This window comes from Chroicocephalus ridibundus, chromosome 3, assembly GCF_963924245.1.
Source record: "Chroicocephalus ridibundus chromosome 3, bChrRid1.1, whole genome shotgun sequence".
Classification (NCBI taxonomy): domain Eukaryota; kingdom Metazoa; phylum Chordata; class Aves; order Charadriiformes; family Laridae; genus Chroicocephalus; species Chroicocephalus ridibundus.
This window is the reverse complement of record NC_086286.1, coordinates 60,226,559-60,242,265: the sequence shown is the minus strand read 5'-3', so window position 1 is coordinate 60,242,265 and position 15,707 is coordinate 60,226,559. Positions and strand designations below refer to the sequence as shown.

At 41.5% G+C, this 15,707-nt stretch overlaps 1 protein-coding gene across 13 annotated transcripts in view; it reads left to right on the top strand.

The window, feature by feature from the left end:
• The window catches only part of IPCEF1 (interaction protein for cytohesin exchange factors 1), a 90,334-nt gene that overhangs the window by 57,303 nt on the left and 17,324 nt on the right, over window positions 1-15,707 (top strand). For 12 of the 13 annotated variants that reach the window (XM_063329357.1, XM_063329359.1, XM_063329358.1 and 9 more), the window contains 4 exons: window positions 1,784-1,855; window positions 4,831-4,892; window positions 8,558-8,643; window positions 14,052-14,421. In XM_063329357.1, the coding sequence (XP_063185427.1) occupies window positions 1,784-1,855; window positions 4,831-4,892; window positions 8,558-8,643; window positions 14,052-14,421 (590 nt within the window). The remainder of the gene's footprint in view (window positions 1-1,783; window positions 1,856-4,830; window positions 4,893-8,557; window positions 8,644-14,051; window positions 14,422-15,707) is intronic. The other variant, XM_063329360.1, reaches the window with a different exon arrangement.

Sequence of the window (15,707 nt, the reverse complement as noted above, 5' to 3'; positions counted from 1 at the left end):
TGCATGATTTTTACTACGTTGCAAGGAATTGAATCTCAGTAGTGCCTGACAATGAAGCTGTGGGGAGCTCTTCTGTGTTGTATAAATAATGAGATATCAACTGAGCTACTGAAAGAAAACCATATTGCAAAAATATTTTTGAAAATTCTCTGACAGATGTGGTCTGTTAAAACTACAAATAAAAAAGTAGATCAGTATGTCAAATGCTTTTTTTTTTTTTCTTCTCTCTGTTCACTGATTACGAGTAAGTTGTAGTCTATCTTAGATACCTTCTCTTATGTGGGGAGGTCAACAGTGGTGCAAGTAATGCTGCTTCCCTCTGACTTGAGATTATTCTTTAGGCTGCTGTGGAGCAACTTTGTTTAGCAGGGTATAAATTTCAAAATATTCCCTTCAAACTCCATATGCAGTACTGACTTCCAGCTGCTTTTGAGTACACTTCAAAGGTTTGGAGGGGTGTTGCTGCTGTTCAAAGTTATAAAGCTCAGCATGGTTTTTATTCTGTCCCTCAAGAGAAAGCCTTCATTCTTCTGTTTGGATCTCACGCAGACATTAGCTGTAGGTGTTCCTGAGACTAACTGTGGGCTTGACTCCTCCAAAGAAAGAGGGCAGTTAATTTGAATATGGGGAGCTCCATTTTGTTTTCTCAGAGGAAAGACTGAGTCACACAGTACAGGACCACGAGAAAATGTTGCCCTTCGCTTCTGCAGCTGTTGGCCTTCAATGACTGTGAGGAAAACACATGCTCATCATTTATTTGGGGTGGGGTAAATTGGGATAACTTTGAAGAGTGACCGGGGCTGCTGGGCCCCAGTCAAATAGCATGTGCTTCCACGGGACAGTCAGTCACCTAATGAGGAACAAAAGAGGGAAGCCACACAGCCTCAGGATCGGAGACTGTGTTTTAGGAAAAAAAAACCCCACTCTAAAAAGTCTTACTGATGGGTATTCAACTAAAGCATAGTCTGGGGCTGAGATCAACAAGGGAGTCAGGGAACTATCCCAATTTTGTTTGTTTCACCTGCCTAGGTGCCTCTTTGGTGCTTCCTAAAACTTGTCTTGGAAAACACAGTGACAAGTCAGTCCCTGATCACCCGCTGCATGCTGCTTGTGATTTTATGGAATCACAGAATGGTTCGCGTTGGAAGGGACCTTAAAGATCATCTAGTTCCAACCCCCTGCCATGGGCAGGGACACGTCCCACTAGACCAGGCTGCTCAAAGCCCCATCCAGCCTGGCCTTGAACGCTTCCAGGGATGGGGCATCCACAACTTCCCTGGGCAACCTGTTCCAGCGCCTCAGCACCCTCACATGTTACTGTATTATATCTCCCTTCTCTTAACAACCAGTTTTCCATGCTGCAGGGTCTTAGCCTGATTAATCACTCATGGAAGCTGTTCCATACCGTGGGTCACCCCTGGTGCTTTCTCTGAACATTTTCCAGGTTCACTATGCTCTTCTGAGCTGGGGGAAGCAAAGCTGGACCCACTATTTGAGATGTGGGCACACAACTGAATTATGTAATGGCATAATGAAGGTCTTTGTTTTATTCTTCATTCTTTCCTTTTTAGTTCTGTAGTTTATACCCTCTGAATTATGCGTGGCCTAGGAAATGAGCTAAAAATAGACTGGAGTTTTAAGAAAAGAGCTATGTGGATGGATAAGCTGGTCTGGATTAATATAGTGGAGTGAATAAATATTTTAAATAATTCATGGAGCCATTTTTTCTTTTCTTATGTAAACTAGTTTTCTTCATATCTCTTCTATTTTTCTTTTCTTACAGTGCTATTAAGATCAGCCACCCACAGATCAAGACATTTTATTTTGCGGCAGAAAATGTTCTGGAAATGAACACGTAAGTAGGAGCGACTGGCCATGTTTCATCCTGTCTCACGCCTGAGAACACCCTTTGAAAGTTCATTCTCTCACTGTCAAGCAGTTGTTGACAAAGTTATTCGGGGAATTACTGAATCTATTTTGTTTTCTGGTCATTGTAGAGGGGGAAAATACTGGTATTTGTTCACTAATGACAGTTGAAATCAGAATCGCATTATTAATCTGATTTTGATGCTGATCTTCCCAACATTTGCTGGTATAAATCCCTTTCCATTAGAGAGGCGCAGGGGTTTGATAGCAAGTTCATCACTTTGGGAGAAGTGAGGAAAGAAAGGAAAGAGAGAGAAAAGCTTAATATAGTTTTGTCTCAGAGCTCATCTAGGACTGGAATATAATACTATCTGCTTTCAGAGTACCGTATCAGTTAACAAGAAGGGTTAAAGAGATAGAACGGTTTCTTTAACGTAAGTAAACATTTACTTCACTGCCAAACTATGATGCAGTTAGATGATCCTCATGACAGATCAGAAATTTTCTTTCCAAAAATGTCCATAAGAACAATACATTCATGCAGTTTTTAATGCAAGAAGTAAAAATGGATATGAAATGGCCATTTTAGAAACCACTGAGGTATCAGAAGTAGATATTACTTGCTATTGATCCAGTTTTGTCTGATACAGATACTTCTTATATCTTCTTCGTCTTTTCACTTCAGATTGCAGTCTGTTCACAATGCCATTGCGTTAAATGGCCAAATACCGGATACAAAGCAGTGCAATTATAAAGGGAAGAGAGCTCCTATGGTAGTCAGGTCAGGATTTTAAACATGGCTCTGCTGGTGACCTTTGTGAGATTCTTCACAGGGCATTGACTGTTCTTTCCCTCTATAAACAGGAGACCTCATTCATATTTACCACAACAGAAAGGGATAGAGCTTGAGAAGAATGTGTGTGACCTTCCGAAAGGGCTATAGATACAGAATTGTACGTTACTACAATAGTGTACATACGTTTATATTCATAAATCTGTAATCTATAGATGCATGCAAGTAAATATAGATGGAAAGAACATGTTGCCCTTTGCAACTTGGAGCAGGACAGAGCATACTGGTGGGGAGATAACCATACGTTTCTGTATTGCTGCGTTTCCTACCAGAGCTCCTGAATGGAGTGAGAAATTCTTGAGGCAGATGTGCTGAGGATGACTGAGAATGAGGGACTGCTGGACAGGAATATTTCTGTAGAGAGTGTTACCCTGGTTGAAAGAGAAGAGAGGGAAGGATGTGGGGAGAAAGAAAAGGAAAATTAGAGCTAATGGAGGAGGTTAGTGAGTGCTAACAGCCAGTTTGGAGCCCAGCTGGAAATTCTCAGTGTTTTAATGACACTTTTGAAATGTTTAGTCTCATGTGAGTGATTCAAATCTATGCAGGTGTCCCAACTCTTATGCCTCCAGAATGATTTTCTTCAAACTCCACTTCTCAAGTAAATTTAATTTTGGCTTAAAGCTAAGTAGCCTAGTGTTAGAGCAGCTTGTACTATACTACACTAATACTAAGTCCTCACTGTTGTAACTGATGATGTTTTCCTTGGCAAAGTATAAAATACATGCATTTAATACATAAAGTACATGCATACTCACGCATATGTCAAAACAGACTAAAAGACATCTGTTCTCTTGGCTGCAGTCCCATAAATACATACGCATGTGAGTGGTTCCACTGAACTCACCGGGGCATTTGCGTGTGTCGAGTTACTGGTGTGCATTAATGCTTGACAGATCATGACCTTTCATAACTCTTCATGCGTATATATCTATTAAATCAACAGTGGATTTATAAATGCGGTCATTTGCTTCATTAATTTAGCATGTATTTGCCATTGTCGTGCACACATGAAAAGTAAATGCGTGCTGGCTAGCTGCATGCCTTTGCCAGGCCTCTTGCACATGGTTACTGGTGATCTGTCTGACCTTGTGGTTAATTAAGTCCTGTATTTTTAGCAAACCTTTACTTTTGTTTATATTTTTTTTTATTTAAAATATCATTCAGCTACAAGTAGCTGTTAGAAGAAAGTCAATAATCCACTCTCACAGAAATGACACTTTGTTTTCTTGAATTGTTATGTAGCTCTATTGTTCACACCGCAGTCCAAAAATCCAGTTACTTTGACACTGATTTTACTAGCAAATTTACCGTTGCTTCAGTAGGATCAAGATCCGATACAATGTTCTTTCACAGTTATGAATCTTCATTCCTGCCCTTCAAACATTTCCTATTTAGGCCTTGAGTTTTAATCTGAAAGGCTTGAGATTTTTCCGTTGGTAGTTTCTTAAAACCTGGATAGATCTGAATGACCTACAGGCAAGCGCAATACACAGGAAGTATATCCAGGGATTGTTTCTAGCACTAGAAAAATGCAGACACCTAGGAAGAGAAATGAAAAAAACCCTGTTAATAGCTTAAAGCAGCACAGGAAGTGGGACTTAGTAAAAACAAAAGTATATTGGGAGTTAAAGAAAACAGTATGTAATGGTCAGAAATTCTAGTTTTAAATGGCTTAGATTCTTAGACTGTGCTACAGTAGCTTTGACCAGGGCATCTGACATCATCTTCTACGGCTCCTGTGCCTTTCGCTTCATCTCAGGTGAAAGATGACACCACAACAGCAGGACTAAGCCACTGACGTTGTGTTATAGCACACATACTTTTCCTTCAGCTTCCATGAATGCAACTCCTCGGTCATCAGTAGTGCTTTTTTCAGGATCAGGGAAAGATATCACAGGTAACTAGTCCTGCTTATGAGGGGGAATATTAGTATTCAGGTAACTGGTGCCTTTCTAGAGGATGCTCTAAGAAATAGAAGGGAACTTTGATATTTGATCTTCAGGTTAATGAAAATTAATGTAGTAACATAGAACACATTTGAAAGGGGCAAAACTCCATCCAAACAGCATGGCAGTATCCGTAACTCTGTATTCCCTCTGTTTCAAATGCAGGTGGCTAAGCAAGCTGGGGATGGCTGTAGACCCTCAGGCACCCAATGGGAAGAATGAGGATGGTATGCTCCTAACGGTGGTTTCAGTGTGTAACTATATCATGTTCTTCACAGTTTCTGCTTGGCCAAATTTTTGTTAGCTATTTTCTTCCTGTTAAATTGTCAACTTGGGTCTGTCTACCAACTTAGGTCAGAGAAACCACACTGACACAGGGCAGAGTGATCACAGAAAAAGAAATAATGGTGAGAAACTGTGCTGCTGAGAGACACTGGGTGATCTTGTGAGAGGTGTGTAACTGCTTTTGGTTGCTGGCTTGCTGAGCCTATCAAGTGTGAAGAGGAGCAGCTGTGCTATGCTGGGTTTTGAGTGGGTAAAGTATATTACAGGAGTAATGATACAGTCGAGGAGTTTGCTAGCTTGGAAACATCTTGTGCAATGGAGACCTGTCTCTACTGTCTCCTCCATTTCTGGGGGTTTCAACAACATCAGTGTTGGTGAGGTGGGGGTGGCAGTGGTGTACTGAAGCCTACAATTTCCTCCAGAGCCAAGCACAAGTGTTCATTGTGGAACGAGTAATTTTAAAAGTTCCTTAGAAATCTATTGTTTTAATTTGTGCCCTGACCTCAAAGAACTTTTTGATACGCGGCTGCTTGCACTTGAATCACAAATCTGGGTAGAGCAAGTCACCTGTTAGAGTGCTTGGAAAAGCTGCTGGTGAGGACAGGCGTGATGGGAGCTGGTTTAGAACAAGAAGTGCTGTAGGTAGGGTTATATTAGCAAGCCAAGGATGGACTCGGACCTGAGGAATATGTATGATCTTCTGGGTTTTTGACCCTCCATTTTTAGAGCATTGGTACCCACTGCTTTTTTTAGAACTGCTCAGATTGTGGAGGAGCTGGAAACTGGTATTTGTGGTAGAATGAACACAGGTGATGCAGCCTGTTTTGTCTAAGCACTGAAATGCTCCTCCCTGCATCCCTTCTGCTGTTTCCCAGAATAAGGTCGTAGTTCATGTCCAGGCTTTGGACACGTAACACCATTATTGTCTAGTCTGATCTGGCTCTGTTTATACTCTGGCTCTATTTATACTCTGCCATTAGAAGGAGCTTTGGGGCTGGTAAACATATATACCACTGATTTCCGGAGGTTCACCAGGTCTCATCAATTTCTTTGTTTTCAATTCATGGTTCCTCATTATTTCTTGTCAGGAAACTTGTTAATTTCCATACCCCCAAATTCCTCCAAAATGCCTGTGTCCTCTTTGAACCCAATGTTGTATCAAACCAGTCTGAGATGATTAGGATAAAAGGCTATATTGAGTATTAGGCTGTGCAGCAAGAACTGCGTGGTAAATGTGCTTGGCGATGAAGTGTCCAAACATGTTGCCCGTGTTTTCCCAAAGGAGGAGTTTGATGGAATGTGAGGTTGGTTGAAATGCTATACATGAGAACAAATTATTTTTTTATAGCCTCAAATTATGTCATATAGATCGTGTTGGCTGAGTCGAGAATTATAAAACAATTCAAAATGAGCCAGCCCACTAACCTTAATTTAGAAAAAATGACAGAAAGATAAAAAACAATCCACTCAATAACGTAGCAGCAGGTTATCTAGTTACCCCGAAATAAACATAATATAGCCAAGATTTCTTCAGCTTCTGAAGCTGGTGGCCCATTTCCCCTTCAGAAAAAGGCACTCTGATCCTGGTGTCAAACACCTACTCGTCTTTCCGCGTGTGTTTTGTCACAGGTGCTCCAGCAGCTGCCTTAAGCGTGGGTTCAGCACCCCACTGACACGCATGGGTGGACGTGCCCTTGCAGAGGCAGTGCTGTGCTTCAGAAAAATGCTGTCATTACCCACAGTCACGTCTGTTCCTGCTGACCTAGTTCTCCCCTCTGTGTCACACACCATAACTCTTCGGGAGGGTCTTGGCTCTTGTTATGGCAGTTCTTGTATATTCGTGTACTTTCTATGCATTTTAACACCCCTCCCATTTGCCTATTTACAGTATCAGAAACAGCTGCTGATTCTTTTTCAGTCCTGTGTGCCCAAAAGGGGAGCAGTAGGAACAATAAGCTCTTTACTAAGAGTTATTCAAGAAGGCATTAATAGAGCCTTAGAATTTGATATAGGCCTTATTGCAGCCAGTCTCAGTCCTTTATGGTAAGATGTGCCAGCACATATTTCCAGTAAACAGAAGAGCAGCTATGCTGTTAAAAAACCCTGTAAGTCTGCAAACAGTGTGGGGAGAAAAAGTAATCAATCTCTTAAAGTTCCACTTTGTTAACATCTTAGAAACTTCTCTCTCATGTATAAAATTCTTCTCTATTAAAACTTTGTTCCCCTCGCATCGTGCTTATTAAAAGCCCCAAGTGACACGCACAAAAGGAAAGTGTGTGGTTATTAGTTTCGTTGAAAGATGAGATAATCACAGGTGATTTCCCAGAGACTGTGCTAACACACTGCTTTCTAGTGGTATGAACCCATGAGGTACAGCTCTTGTAAAGTACTCCCAGAACACAAACAACCCTGGACCTCTTGGGGAGAGGGCCGGGGGGCTACTTCCATCGGAGAGACCCAGCGGCTGTTGGCCAGCATGAGCTGCTGCGTGCAGCCTGTAGATGGAGAGGCAGTGCAAAGAGCCCTGGCTCCCGTGGAGACCGCACCGGTGGCCTCGGCTCTTGTCACACTCGGCGCTCGCTCATGTTGTCCTCATTAAGCTCCGACTATGTCTTTGCAACCTTTCACGTCCCCAGCTCAGTCGGGTGGGGGTGAGCGCCGTCACTCTTCACGCGTGGTGGAGGGCAGGATGCAAGCACTCGCTGCCACCAAGGTTGGATGGTTGACGTGTGCTGGGACGCTTAGCAGAGGGAAATGACCTTGCCCAGGGGTTACAGCCAGGCCCTGGGGATGGGAACCAGGAACTTACTGTCTCCCTTTTTCTGTGTCTTGTTTTATCAATGATTATCACTTCATTTAATCCGCTTTTAAAAAGCACCTGAGAAAACCCTTTTACCTGCTACACAGGTAGTTGAAAGAAATAACAACATGACTGCCCCTCTGCTGCATGTCAATAGATACTGAGGCTCTATCAGCTTACTTTCTATTAAAAAAAAATAATAAACGAGTGGGGTGTGTAGTCCTAGAGTACTGTGGTACTGTGTTTACTTTTAGTCCTAGCTCTGCACATGTACTGCCACGCTGCATGGTGTGCCTATGCGAGTTACCATGTGGTGACAGAAGACTCTCACGAGGCTGCTCTGTGGTTTCCAAAGCAGCATGCGAGCAATCTGTTTCCTCCAAAATTGGAGCCAAAAAATGAGCGCTCCAGGAAAATTTACTGGTTACAGAGATTAAGGGACAGCATCTGCTACTTGGGGCAGGTCTCCCTATCATGCTACAAATGATACAGCCTTTCTTCTAAAGGCTGAAAAGGGAGGAAAAAAACCCACCCCAAACCTATTTGTGAAGCTATCTAGAGCAATGCCACCTAGTGTTTCCTGCCATGGCAAATTAGCATTTTTTTTGACTTAAAAAAAAGAAAACGTGTTGCCATGAAGTAGTGTAGCATTACTGCAAGTGGGTTAATTTTCACTGTAGGAGACACTGACTTGTTACAGCGTGGTCCTCAGCCCAGAACATCCCACTTGGTGATCTTTGGTTACCATAGTGCTTCAGGGAATAAATGAGTGTTGGTCTAACACTTTGATTTTGCTCATTTTTCCAGAATGCTACAGTGAAAGTGAACACGATGATCCAGAAATAACAGACACGCCACCTCCCCCCTACACAGTCCAGCCACCTCCGCCTTCGGTAAGTAATTATCGTGCTTCTAGTTGCTAGCCAGTTAGAAGAAAACTTTCTTGAGGTGGTGGACCTTTGAGGAATAACCTAAAACAGTGGCTGGAAACGTTCACCCTGTGTACCTGTGGGATGAGGATGGGCTGACTGCCCCGTGGCAGAGCACACTGTTATTGCAGCCTGCGCTGCTGGGAGCCTTCCACTGCAGAGAGCAGCTCCCTCAAATGGAGGTGTATTTGTCTTGCTGGAGAAAGGGAAGCGTCACTCCACCTTGTAGGCACACTGTGTCTTTTCTTTACAAGGTTTTTAACACACTGCTATAACCCTGTTTTTCATGCTATTCTTTTTTTTTTTTTTTTTTTTTAATCATTCCCAAGTCATCTTTCTTTTTGTGACCCTGGTAGCATCATCCAACAGATTTGTATTCATTTATTTGAGTGAGCTGTTCTTTAGACTGCTGAATTTGAAGCTGCTTTTGTGGCAGTGAAGAGAAGTGAAGGGAAAGAGGCCTCTTCTTACAGTGATAAAATCGCTTCTTTTCTTCTACCTCTGAAAAATAGACTATAAAAAAAGAAAATAAGCATCCTCCCAAAATCTAAACTATTTTTCTCTCTTGTAGAGTATTTGTCCAGAATATTCCTTCCTGCTTCGCTTCATTTCATGAATTAGAATGAGCACTATGCACCCTCATGTATCTAATCAAATTGACTTGCCTAATTATCAGCCACTTGTCACCCTATTAATTTTGTTTCTACGTTGTTGCTTTTCCTAGTGACCTCATCTCCCCTTACATGTGCTTTAAAATGCAAGGTTTATTTAATTCTGTGTTTAGAAATGAGCAATCTGGTTTGGGATGGTAATTCAGCTGAAACAAGGAATCCCGAGTTCAAGCCTTTCCCTTCCCCAGCTGAAGGTTAACATCGAGGGGTATGCAGTAATACTTATTCATATACTAAATCATATTCAATACTAAATCATCTCATTGCATCTCATGGAAGGGAAGTGTCTGCTGCCTCATTGGTGTGCTACGGGTTCCTGTACGTCACGCTGAAATGACATCCAGTAGCTGGGGTGGGCACAGAGGCAGCAAAGCAGGAACAAATTTGAAATATACAGATGAGCTGGAGAAGCTCCCGCGGTCACAGGCAATAAAAAAAGGCGATGCCGTGCACAGGGTTGCCTGCCTGGCAATCTTTAATTAGCGCGCATAAAGCCGAGAGCGTATGTCACACTGTCACACACTTGCCCCCTTCAGTTTCGGTCAGATAAGTCAGTCTTCGCTTCCGCTCCTGAGACAGTCGTGTAACGTTAATCACTGCAAAACAATCCACCTGGCACTCGGGGGTGCGTGCTGTTCACTGCTGTGTAAAACGCGGTTCCTTATTGCCTGTATTAACTGGCAGTTAAATGTGGCTGGGTGACTATAAATATCGGAGAAAATAGGAACCTTGGCAATACGTCTCCACGAGTTATTCTGGGCCGAGGGCCGATAATGAAGCGTCTTGAATTTTATACCTCAGTGGCTTGCCTTTAAGAGGCTGTAGATGTCTTTTCCGTCTGCTCACCTCTGAGAGAATGCCTGCATTTTTCAAGATGATGAGTTTTAAGCAGGTGCTGTTTTTTAGTTTTCTGTTTTTCTGGCTTCCGGCTGCTTGTCCGTCTGTTGCTGCAGAGGCGATCTCCGGTTGTCTCCTTCCCATATGCTCTTCTTGAGTGCTGGCCTCCACGTTTTAGCAGGGGATGAGTGGGAGGCAGGCAATGGTGCAGGTGCCGAGGGGTCCTGCTTCCTCAGCCTTTCTCTTAAAGGTTATCTTCCCTCCAGCCTATACCTCTCTCAGCTGATTTCTCTTCTCCTCATCCACAGCCTAAAATCCCTTCCCCCGTGGACAAAGGCGAGTGTCTCCTGAGCAAAGTTGTCATCTTTTCACCCCAGAAGTGGCCACTGGAATAAGCTCCAGCTGCCATGTGTCTGCCCTATGCTCAGCTTGCTTATGTGGTGGGTAGGAACAGTTGGGTACCAACGCAGCTGAGTCTGACTGCGAGTCAGAGTCGTCTTTTAAACACCTGATTTAATGCCCCTTTCCCTTCTGGACAAGTATTGGAGTAAGAAAACCAGTGGAAGGATTGGGAAAGCACAGCTTCAATTCTAGGAGTCAATTCTGGGAGCGGAGCACTTGGTTGTCTCAGGGAAGGCTGGTTAAATGTTGTGGAATTTTTGAACCAAGCAGTGAGATCCCAAACATGTGATGGGTTTGAGTAGATACTCTGTGGGTACACCACTTCTGGAAGGCCTTCTGCTTGAATCTTTTCAAATTGCTACTGGAAGAGACACTCATCCTGGGAACCCAGCCCAGCATCAAGAATGGCACGGGCATTGACTGGGGTTTATTTCTTTGTGTTATTTTTATCTTTTTTTCAAATTGCACTTCTTCCTCCTGAGTGCCAAAGGGATCTTGAAAAGAAGGAATTAGGAGCTATGGGCATTTTGGAAAATCAAAAACCAATACTGTTTTAAGCAGAAACACCTCCAAACTTCTTGAGATCAACTCTAGACTGAAAACTATTAGTCTGGAAACTAATAGCCATCCAGGTACAGCTTCTGCTACATTTAAGAGCAGCAAACATTTTGCTGTACTTTTAGCACAAAGTTTTCATTTGCTGTTCTGTTCTCTGCTGACTCAAAACATTTTAAAACTTGAAAAAGAAAAAAGTAGTGATCATAAGCTTTCTATGTTTATGCATGCTTTTGGGTACTGTGGAAGAAAAAAAACAAGTGAGGAACAAATAAATTTTAACATCTGTAGGACAAAAGTTAAACTGACCATCTGTATTAATTTCTCCACACGTGAATGGATTTACAGTTCAAAAACCATCAGCTATGTTGAGACAATAGATTGCAGCAGTCCCAAAAGAGCAGTTGAGGTGTTTCATGGCGATAATTTTTCTCTAAAAAATGCCTAGAGACTCATTGATCTCCAGTGGAATACTTATGATCTGCTGGCTCAAGTATCTGCTTTTTAAAATGTCCTCAAATGTAGATTTATTATTATACGGATGATTGCAAAACTTCCAAAGGAACCACTTGAGTAAGTTAGGTAAACATTTGTCATGCTGAAGAAAAAAACCCACAACACATATGTAGAGAAAGAGAAACACATTCTGGAAGTCATCTTTATTCTCACCCACATTTTTTTATTTAACACACAATGAAAATGAAAACAAAAATATATTCCACTCAGCGAGGCACAGTTTTCATTTCAACGGCACTTTCTTTTGCATGGACGAATGCCAGAAAAATAGAGGTGAGATCTAACGTCTTCCTTTACTGTCTTTGAACGATTGAAATTAGACCGTGTCAGCAAGGGCTTTTACTGTTTGGTGCTTCTACTTGGCTGTACAAATGCTTCAAGAACTTGTCTTTGCGATAGGAGCTCTTAGATTAAATGCTTCACATCACCTGTGTTCCCAGGGGTGTTTTTATCATTCATACATGTAGTTTATGACAGCATCTCCTTGTCCTTTGCTTTGGATGCATTTGTGAAGGTTTCCTTTTTAAAATCAAAAATGCACCTGAAACACAATGTTGTACTTCTCATAATAGGAATATAAATTAAGTCCGGTCTCACAGTGTTGGAGGAATGGCTTTGAAAATTTACAAAAGTGAAGAAAGTGCTACAAACAAATTGTGACCCACAATCTGGAATTGGTCCTCCTCATCTTCTGAATTGATTAGTAGCTACATGATACAGCTAGATTAGAAACACAGAAAGGCAAATCTACTTTGTTTTCTTTTATGTTAAAAGGAAGTAGTATACATTACAGCAACACTGAATAGCAGAAGTTTATATATCATAAGAAAAAAAAATTCACTCTTGGTTTCGTTTATATGAATACATCTTATTTCTAGTTTAGCAGGTTATAAATAAGTATTCCAGGCTAGTCCCTTTATTGTGTTTGCAGCTTATCCACGTCTCCCTAGCAACACCTTCTCAGTAATTTTCAGTACTTCCAGTTTAGTTATCATCTGTTTTAATCCTTACACAGATCTATTCTACATATGTACTGAGAACATAAACTTGCGGGAATAGTGGTCCATCAAGTCTGGTATTTTGATTCTGGCATTGGCCAGTAGCAGATGATTTGCAGAAGGAGTAAATTTCTGCAGTAGCAGATACAAGAAATCTGGCTTTTATATCATGATGATCTCGTCATGATTTCTGATCATCACTATAAGGCTTTCTCTCCCGTTTTCTTCCATTACTTTATTACTGTCAATTAATCCTCTTCTGGGTATTTTAATGTATATTTGTGTGTTTGTGTATGTATTATTTGTTTATTTGACTCTCTTGGCTCACCTTTTCAGTGGTGTTTGGTGGCTAAGAAGCAGACTAGTGCTAGTTGTTCTTGTGTGAGTTGCTTTTGGTGCTCAGATAATAGTACAACTCAATCGATGTAAATGCCTACAGTAGAGAAAGACCTGTGCATCTATTTGCTTGTCCGGGAAGGTAAATAGTGTTCAAAACTTTGTTCTTCCTCTCAACCTTTCTTTACATGGAATTGTGCATCTATCATACCCTCTCTCATTCAACTCTCAGCTCCTAATGATGACTCTTAGACAACTCTGAGACCTCTCTGGTTGTATGTGCTCTTGTTGAGGCAGGGTGACAAGTACAGTATGGAGGGCCTTAGGATATCTTAATGATTTCTGATGTGTTTCTAGTGAAGTTTGGATCCCTTTTCAGATTTGTGGGCTGAAGGATGAATCCAAGCAGGTGAATGAGCAAGGCAAATCTTGTACCATTCCCCTTTTGCTGTCTTCTGCCCCATGACTGGCTGTTTTTCTTTCCATCATTAACTTGCCATCATATTACCCATCAGCCTTCTTGCCTTGGCGAATGATTAGTCCCTTGAATAGACCAGATAAAATGGCTTTGTGTGCTGAGAGGATCAAGGTAGTTCAGTACTTGGGCCCATTTCTGTCTATCTGCAGTTATGGCATTGGTGGAGTTATTGAATGTTTCAAGACAACTTCATGTTCAACGGCTAACTCAGAGTTTCTCTGCTGCACTCTTGATTAGAGCATTAAAGTGAAGACAAAGTAAAGAGTGAATGTGAGTGTGAGACCTAGCATGGAAGGCTACATTCAACACTATTTTTCCTTGGTCTGTTGTTTGTAGGCATTGTCAGGTTTTTATCTGTTTTACCTCTGGCTTCCTTGTGGCTTAGTTTCTGAAGTCACCGCTCTGTAGGAGATTGGCTACCATACCTCAGGCTTGTTTGGATGAATAATTAATCAGGTTTTATCAATTTTTGGTCAGTTAGCATTTCAGCTGCATATCTATAACATGTAGAACCTAGCAACAGGAATAACTTGGAAATAATTTTTTTTTTCTCCCTCCCCCCACCATGTTTCTGGAAAGCAGGATCAGCAGAAGTCGTCTTTCACCTCGACTCTGTCAAGTGAAGCATCTTGTACTCTCTCCTCTCCTGAAAGCACTCTCATCTCCCAAGAGTCGTCTTCTTCCTTGACGTCCAAAGTGGTTTATTCCGAAAGGCAGTCCTGGCTTGACCTAGTTAACAGCTCTGCTGCAGAAGAGGGTGATCAGCCCTTAACTTTCTGTGTACAGATTCATTCTGATGAGCCGCCAGAAGTAGACTGTGGAGAAGCATCAGAAAGCCAGGAAGTCCAGCTTTCCAAACCCAATGGTGGATCCCAAAACTCTTTTTTAGGTGTGGATACACATTGTCTAGCTGTGCCAGATGCAACAGGACAGAGATGGCTAGCCAAAGGTGAGCTAATGAGAGAGGAGATTTTTGTCTGCAGAGTCACACGATGTGGGAGTTGAGGGGTTTTCCTCAACTTCTTTTCCCCTTCCTTTATGTTCTTCACTGAAGAGTTTTTCCAGTGGGATATTTATAACAAACATCTTGTTTATTGTGCAGTAAGTATATAACCTAGTATCTAATTGGTAAGTACTTTTACAGCTTTTCTCAAATTTTACCTGTTTGTTAAGATCATAGCCTTAGTGTAAAATCCTAACACAGAAATTTTTTTATTAGCTTTCTTTATTTCAATACAGCTGTCTTTTATTAGTTAGAAATGAATCAAAATTTTAAGAAAGTGTGTCACAGAACGGATCCCCTAAGCAAAATAGCTTATATAGGAATTGTGGAACATGGGGTTACGTCAATACAATTTTGAAAATAAAAGCAATTGCGTTTACTTCCAGTACGTATTCCCTATTTGTTTCATTGAGCTTCATTGTAATCAAGGGGAAACAACTACAATCCTGAATCAGAAAGTCCATTAAGACTGGATTTTGTTTAAGCAAAGAGGTATCTGCATAACTATCCTCCTACCAAAATGTACCGCTAAATTAAAAAGGTGGCACAGTTCCAGAATTTGGTCATTGTTACTGTTAATAATTCTCCTGCCGTAACGAGGCAATGTGTCTCTTGCCTTTTGAGCAAACCTTCTTCTTCCCGCATTCAAAGCGCTTGGAGCGTAAGAGGCGTTTCTGGGATACAATAAGCTGAAATGAGAATACTCAGCATGCTGCCTAGAAAGGTAATACATAAGGAAGCAACAATGTTCTTGTGCATCTGCTCTGCCCATGATTCCGAATCCTTTAAAGATTTGATGTGAGTACTTTGTTGCTGTTTCAGTACAATGCACAACAAAGGTGCAGCCAAAAGCTTAGGCTGAAGGTAATGCAAAGATGAAAAGAAACAGCACTGGACTCGTTGGGAACTTAGGGTATTTGTCTGTAGATGAACTTGGCACTGATTGAAAAATCATAGTATAAGGCAATTAGTTACATTGTCAGTCTCCCAGTTGTTTTACAAATATCAACAGCTAGCACCCCTTTAGTTTGCCACATGTTTTTCTGATTTTACAAAAAAAAAAAAAAAAAGAAAGGAAGTTTAGCGAAGTACAAATTTTAGAAAAAGCAAAAATTAATTCAGAGTGTTTTGCACTCAGCTTCATTATCCTTTATCTTCTAGGCTGCTCTGCTAGAGACTTCTCTAGCAATGAAGATCAGTAAGAATTAAAACCAAGAGCGAACATATGTACT